A 7,343-nucleotide genomic window follows, 5' to 3' on the forward strand; every position below is an offset into this window, starting at 1 on the left:
CCCGAACGCCACGGCTTTGACGCCCAGGCAACCAAGAAGCTCCTGCGCAAGTATTGATTGGGCTCTGATTCCTTTCCTTGCTCTGCTCTACCTCCTCTCTTTCCTCGACCGTACCAACATCGGCAATGCCCGTCTCGCCGGCATCGAGGCGGATCTCGGCATGAAGGGTCTACAGTACAACGTCGCCCTCGCCGTCTTCTTCCCGTTCTACGTCGCGGCAGAGATTCCCTCCAACATGGCTATGAAGCGCTTCCGCCCTTCCATCTGGATTCCCTCGATCATGGTGTAAGTAGACGGCTAAAAATCTTCTCCCCCGCCACACATTGGCTTGGTGATGAGTCAAAACTAACCCGTCTGATAGCGCTTGGGCTATTTGCACGACTCTCATGGGTCTCGTCACCAGCTATGGTGGTCTCCTCGCCGCTCGTATGGCTCTTGGTGTTGCTGAGGGTGGTGTAAGTCTTTGAACTCGTTGTCAACAGTATAGCTGTCGGATCTGACTCTGTGCAAAGCTTTTCCCTGGTGTCACCTACTACATCAGTAAGTTCAGCTACTGTCCACCGAGTCGGGCCAGCCTATGCTAACTTTCACAGCTATGTGGTACCGTCGCAGGGAGTGTGGTCTTCGCATGGCCATCTTCTTCTCCGCCGCCACGGCCGCCGGCGCCTTTGGTGGTCTCCTCGCCCGTGGTATCGTCGAGATGGACGGACTTGGCAATCTCGACGGCTGGGCTTGGATCTTCATCCTCGAGGGCCTCCTGACCTTTGTCGTCGGTATGTTTCTTCAGCAACAGATGCAACGACCACACACTAACGCCCAGCAGCCATCATTGCCTACTTTGTCATGCACGATTACCCTAACACGGCCCGGTTCCTCACGACACCTGAGAAGGAGGAGGTTCTCCGCCGCCTGGAACACGACCGCTCGTCGCTCGCGGATGAGTTTGACATGCGCTACTTCTGGGACGCTCTCAAGGACTGGAAGATCTGGGTTCACATGGTAAGCGACGCACTTTTGCTGAGAGGGTCAAAAGGATCGCATACTGACGACTGAAACAGTTCATCACCATCGGCATCTACACCCCTCTGTACTCTTACGCCCTGTTCCTGCCCACCATTGTCCGCGGCCTCGGTTACAGCAACGAGACGGCTCAGCTGATGACCGTTCCCCCTTATATCGTGGCGTGCGTGTGCTGCGTCAGCGCCGGCTGGTATGCCGATCGCGTCGGGCAGCGTGGTCTCTTCATGATCTTCTTCATCTGCGTTTCGTAAGCTCACCCCATGCTTGATCCTCGTCAGAGTGCCCATGACTTACGTGTCAACCAGCATCCTCGGCTTCCTCCTCCTCATCGTCTCCCAGAACAACCAAGTCAAGTACGCTGGCTGCTTCTTCGCTGCTATGGGTATCTACCCCAACGTGCCCCAGGGTGTAGCCTGGAACGGCAACAACATTGGTGGCTCTCTGAAGCGTGGTGTTGGCATTGCCATGCACGTCGGTTTCGGTAACCTCGGTGGTGCCATCTCCGGCTTCATCTACCAGTCCACCCACGGCCCCGAGTTCTACCCCGGCCACGGCACGCTGCTTGGCACCCTGACCATGTCTCTGGTGCTCAGTATCTTCATGCACATCTACCTGCGTCGCGAGAACGCCCGCCGCGACCGCGAGTACAAGAAGCCTGAGGAGTACACCGCCGCCGAGAAAGCGCTTGAGCGCGAGAAGGGTGACAACGCGACCTTCTTCCGTTACACAATTTAGAGCACAGGAGTGGTTCGACGAGTTTGGTGGCAGGGTTTGTTGGCGGAGTTTGCACAATAACGGTATTCCTGGGTTAGACTGTACTGGAGAGGACAGGGCTGGGAGTTATGACCGCCCGACATAGATTTTATCCCCATCATGACATGTCATAGAGTCGGTGGTGCCTCATCAATACATGAACTCATCTGCAAGTTTCCGGTGCAATTTCATGTGTGCGAGTGATTTGACACGAGTTGCCATTCGTCTGCTTTGAACTGGAGTCTCATTTCTGTTTGAAGAGACGACGGTCGCCAGAGTTGGTAGACGCTCTGCGCTCAACTCTCGCACCATAGTGAAGCGATTTGTCGAACTTGTGCACGATGCAGTTGCGATTTTCCCTTTGCTCTCCAATTCGCACCCCCCTTGACAGTGAGGTCAACATGCATCGTTTGACTGTCGCGCGCCAAGTCCTGTCGATGCAGCTAAGTCGAGCGGTCGACGCCTCTTTCGTCTCATGGGCTCTAGACGCTGAACCCCTGAAAGCCACGAAGCGTCAGTGGCGTGAAGGAGAATCCAGGCTAAGATGCGTGCCACCCTGCTACCCCAACTATTGACATCATGGTCAGGTCGGCACTTGGATGCCCAGTAGAACCCCCTTTACGACGACGGTTCACGTTGGCGGGCGGTTTGTTTCGAGATTCGAGGGCATTGCATCGTGGCTGTCAGCGCCACGGTGGCAAATTGGAAAGAAATCCTCGTGGGGTTTCCACGGCATCTTGGCCACTCATTGATGTGGTCCTTATGTGATGTTGGCGTTGCGGCCTCATCAGCTCTGGTTCCGACGCTATCCCACCGTTTTTTGCTGGGAAAGCCACGCAACCAGAGCAATGGCAGTGTGGATTCGTTCAGCTTGAGGGAATGAAGTGTTCACTTGCTGCTCCAGTAGGTTTTGCGAGTGAAGCAAGCCTATTTAGTCTGGTGGCCCTCCCTGAGTTCACACAACGAAGTGACCTCCAGCAATGCGTTCGTTCAGTCAAAGATCTTTTCATAATCAGTCTCTTTCAGAGGACCCAAGCAAGAGACTACCAAGCCTGCAAGTACATCCGACCACCAGATAGAGCTATCTAATAATTATGCATTACCATTTTGATGTTCTTCTTTATAAGGAAAAGAAAATGCCATGTGAAACCCCAATACCGTCATTATCACGTTCAGAAAATGCAAACTCCGACCTATGCATCACCCACCGTCAGCAAAACAGCAAAGAGCGGAGCACCAGGCCACGCTCTCGGCTTTGGCTTCCTACGCATTCAGCGTCCCCCGGGCTCCGCAGCTCCTCCCCCCTCGCCTCCTCCTCATCGGTGTCATCCGCAGGGCGCTCGAGCGCGAGCACCTGCTGGCAGAACGGGCTCCGGCCGCGAATGGACCGGCCGCAGCGGATGAAGACAAAGGGGATGACGGCCATGGCGAGGGCTACGAAGCCGAGCAGCGAGCAGGCCCAGGCGATGCCGAGGCGGGCGTACATGGGCCGCGTCGCGAGGGGCAGGCAGACGGCGCAGACGGAGCGCGTCGTGCTGGCGGCCGTGTGGGCCGAGGCCGAGAACTGGCGGTAGGCGTCGGTGAGGTAGTTGAGCATGGCCATGAAGATGAGGAGGTAGCCGGCGCCGAAGAGGAAGCCGGACATCATGGGCACGACCGGGTGGACGGTCGCGCGGGAGGACCAGCCGAGCCAGAAGAGGGAGAGGGACAGTCTGGGTGTGGGTTAGTGTCCTGCACTCGGAAGACATCGGTGCTGGCGCGAGCTACCGGCGAAACGAAGAAGGAAACAGCATGGAGACAAAAAGGGGGGCACGTACGCTGGCCCACCGATGCAGGCGAGGGGCAGGCGGCGGTACTCGTCCTGACGCGTCCAGGCCGCGCCGCGGGCGCAGGGCGGCGGCGTGGTAGGCGCTGAACCACATGAAAATGGCGAGGGCAGCGGCCGAACCGCCGAGGACGGGCAGGAAGGCGAGGCCCACGAAACCGGGCTCCATGTCGTAGACGCCCTGGAAGATGATGGGATAGGCTTGGAAGAAGAGGTAGAGGATCGAGTAGACGAGCGCCATGTACAGCGAGGAGAAGAGCACAACGGGTTCCCGCACTATCATGGTGAAGGGCCGCGCGAAGATGACCTGGATGTTGCCGCTCAGTGTCTCCGTCTTGGTGAGGGCCGGCATGTCGGGGTCGTCCCGGCTGGTCTTCTCGGCCTGGCTAGCCCTCTCGGCTTTGAGGGTCTTCTGTTTGAGGCGGCGGCGGATGACGGGCACGTACGTCTCGGGCAGCGTGATGAGGGCAGGGAGGCCGATGCCCAGGAGAGCGAGGCCGATCCAGAAGGTCAGGCGCCAGTCGATGGTTGAGGCGAAGCCGGAGATGATGGGGCCCAGGGGCGGTCCGATGGTCGTGGCCGTCATGAAGTAGGCGAGCACGCGGCCCCGCTGGATCGGTTCGTCGTAGATGTCGGCGAAGAGGCCCCCGACGACGGCGTTGGTGCATGCGGCGTTTACGCCGCCGAGGAGGCGGAAGATGAGCAGGGCGGGATATGAAGGTGCGACGGCGCAAGCGAGTGTGAAGATGCAGTAGCCGACGTAGGCTGCGAGCAGCACGCGCGAGCGGCCGGCGTACTCACTCATGGGTCCCAAAAATAGAGGGCCGACAGAGTAACCGACGAGAAACAAGGAGTTGAGGAGGACGAGATGGGTCGGATTGGTGACGGAGAAGTCATCGGCGATCCAGCTCACTGCGCCGGACGGCAGAGAGGACCCGATGGCGCTGTTGGCGGTGAACCACGTGCCGACGAAGACGACATGGAATTTCTTCAGCTGTTTCTCATCAGCTTGGTGGGCGTTAGAGCAAGACCGAGGGAGGTCACACATACAGTCGAGAACTTGGTCGGGTCCATACCCTCCGGTAAATCTTGAATCTTGGGTCGAGGCGGGGCTCGCCTCACCGAAGTCGAGACGGACTCTTCGGACGTCGAGCTGCCCGTGTTCAAAGACATGGTCATGGTCATCGTCCACAAGAGAAGGCACAAGGCACAGGAGAAAAATGTATTACGGACACGGAAAACCTAACAGCCATAAATACGATACCGTCCATCCAGATAAATGTGAAAAAAAAACCTGCCGCCGTGATTCCTAAATAGACAGCGGGTTCACGCTCGGCAGCGGCGTAAAGGGCGCCGTGCCGGGTGCACATCCGTGGATCGGGGGAGGGTCGCCTGCGACGTAACAAGCGTGTTAGGTGACTCAAGGAGAAAGAGATTTCGCATGGCATCGTCCACTAGACAGTCATCGGCCCCACGGGTTCCACGAGCCTACAGGCAGTCGGCGTTGCAACGAGGAGGTCCTAGGCCCCCCCTGGGCTCCTGGACCCCCATCAGGCCCCCCACACGCTGAGTCTACGTACGCCCTACGCCTTTAGTTTGGTACTGGGACGGCGGTGTCAGGGTGGTTGACGATTGACATCATGGGACTGTAGCTAAGGGCGCGGGGGTGTCATTTCTGCACGGCAAAGTTTCTAGTGACATGACATGCCATGCCAGACCACGGTGGCTTTTCGGATACTCGATGTTGACCCTTGCTTTCGCGTCCTGCCGATGATTGCCTCCAGCTGCGATGGAGGCAGGGCTTGACACCTCTACATCTGGACTCGCGGCTGCTGAGGGCTGCTGAAGAGAGATAATCTCCGAAGGTCTAGGTGTGTGTTGGAGCCCAATCAGCATCGTGTATGAGGCCTAATGGGGCAATGAAAGGGGGAAAAAAAAGTGAAAATTTGAGGTTGTCGAGGATCGTCGGCTTGCTTCGGCTTGATGAAGGTGGGCGCCGTCTTCTCCACCGGTATCGGAGATCCACTTGGGTACCGGGCGGTGGGACCTGGTGGGGCCGGATATGTCCCACCAGGCGCGTCCGGCAGGGGTTTCTAAGGCGTTACGGAGAGTTGTGCCCGGCATTCCGGCGTGTCGCCATGGTTGATGACATGTGGTCTTGCTTAATAAGACCAGCATCTTCTTGAAGCTTCCTTACTTTGGTTGGGTCCTCTGGTCCCTTGTCTACCTATCCAAGCATATTGCTTCCTCGCATCACCATACATGCATACATACACAATCCTGGGGTATCAACGATCCGTATTCTACAACAACAACAACAACGCCACCCTCGACACGTCTGCTCTGCTCACAGTAGAAATATCACCTCGTCGGCAAGAACGCCTTCGAGTCGCGGTCCTGCTGCTCAAACGACTGGGGAAATGCGGCGATGCCGGCGACCATGGCAGCGGCCATGAAACACAGACTGATGATGACCCAGATGACGCCCCAGCACTGCGATGAGCCTCCGTAGCGACGAGCGAAGACGCTGGCGTCGGAGCTGTTGACCTTGCGCATGATGAGGTCGTCGCAGATGTCCCAGGCCGAGTACAGCGATGACATGACGCCGATGAAGAGCTGCCGATGATTAGTTTGAATCCCCGTAACATGACAGCAACGCAAAAGGGCGCTCGAGACTCACCACGACAAAGCGCAGGCCATGCGAGTGCGAGATGAACCAGCTGCCGACGAGAATGGCGACGGCAAAGAGAACGGTCACGATGGTCAGCCAGTCCCGCTTGCCCCACCACAGGGTCAGCAGGAAGCAGAAGCCGAGGATAATGCTCGCATCCTTGCTGGCGTTGACGTGGAAGCCGCAAAAGATGAGCAGGGCGCCGATGAGCGAGGAGCCCAGATAGCCAGCGGGCAGGGTGATGCTGCTCTTGCCGCCGAGCATCCTCGTCTCGCCGCCCTCGCGCGGGTCGAGGGTGATGCCGACGACCTTGCCGCCGGTGCAGACGGCGGCGAAGGCGTGGCCGAACTCGTGGAAGGCGATGGTCAGCATCTTGAGCGGCCAGAGGATGTAGCTGACGTAGGGAATGTTCCACAGCAGCGCGATGATGACGGTGTAGGCGGCGATGACGCCGAGGGTCACGCGCTGCGTGTGGTTCGTCGAGAGGTCGCGCCGCGCGTACGTGTTGTAGTGCGTCGACGTCGCGGCGGCTGCAGTGTCTTGGGATGCGGCGGCGGCGAGCAGGTCGCGGGCCACTGACCCTGCGGCAGCCCAGGCGGGATGCTCCAGAGGCGCCATGATGGTCAGGCTTGGTGATCAGGCTTGATTGCGAGATTTGGTCCCGATGAATGGTACGAGGACTGACGATGTGAGGTTTGATGATTGAAGTTCAGAGTGAGTGAACGAAATAGAGAGAGAGAGAGAGAGAGAGAGAGAGATGCAACGCGAATGAGCAGCAATGAAAGGTAGTGACCGTAAACCGGGAGCTCGACTGTGTGATGAAGTGCGATGCAATGCGAAGAGGCTGAAGAGACGAGCCTGGCTGTGGCAGGTGAAGGCAGGTGAAGGCAGGGGGGGGGGGAGCCCTTAAAATGGCAGGGGCGCCACAAATATGCACGACGCGCGTACTTGTACGTTCCTCACGAGCGAGTCGTAGAGGCAGACGGGGGTGAAGCGAGGGTCTGTTTTTCTGGATGAAAGAAAATCAAAAAATAAAAAAAATTCAAATTCGAGGAGGATCGGTAGGCAGGATGA

General features: G+C 57.9%; 3 protein-coding genes across 3 annotated transcripts; 1 reads left to right on the forward strand and 2 right to left on the reverse strand.

Moving 5' to 3' along the window:
• Positions 1–160: 160 nt before the first annotated feature.
• On the forward strand, positions 161–1,755 carry VDBG_03966 (high-affinity nicotinic acid transporter; the record flags this gene model as incomplete). Its single annotated transcript, XM_003005967.1, has 7 exons — positions 161–285; positions 362–455; positions 513–540; positions 594–773; positions 824–999; positions 1,059–1,267; positions 1,326–1,755. The coding sequence occupies 7 exons, from the start codon at positions 161–163 to the stop codon at positions 1,753–1,755; spliced, it is 1,242 nt and encodes a 413-aa protein (XP_003006013.1).
• Positions 1,756–2,983: 1,228 nt separating this feature from the next.
• VDBG_03967 (polyamine transporter 4) lies at positions 2,984–4,771 on the reverse strand (the record flags this gene model as incomplete). Its single annotated transcript, XM_003005968.1, has 4 exons — positions 2,984–3,485; positions 3,601–3,984; positions 4,045–4,592; positions 4,649–4,771. 4 exons carry the CDS (start codon positions 4,769–4,771, stop codon positions 2,984–2,986), a joined length of 1,557 nt encoding a protein of 518 aa, XP_003006014.1.
• Positions 4,772–5,959: 1,188 nt separating this feature from the next.
• Positions 5,960–6,887, reverse strand: VDBG_03968 (conserved hypothetical protein; the record flags this gene model as incomplete). The annotated part of the gene is made up of 2 exons (XM_003005969.1): positions 5,960–6,214; positions 6,279–6,887. 2 exons carry the CDS (start codon positions 6,885–6,887, stop codon positions 5,960–5,962), a joined length of 864 nt encoding a protein of 287 aa, XP_003006015.1.
• Positions 6,888–7,343: the final 456 nt, after the last annotated feature.

The sequence above is a fragment of the Verticillium alfalfae genome, genomic scaffold, assembly GCF_000150825.1.
Source record: "Verticillium alfalfae VaMs.102 supercont1.4 genomic scaffold, whole genome shotgun sequence".
NCBI classification, from domain to species: domain Eukaryota; kingdom Fungi; phylum Ascomycota; class Sordariomycetes; order Glomerellales; family Plectosphaerellaceae; genus Verticillium; species Verticillium alfalfae.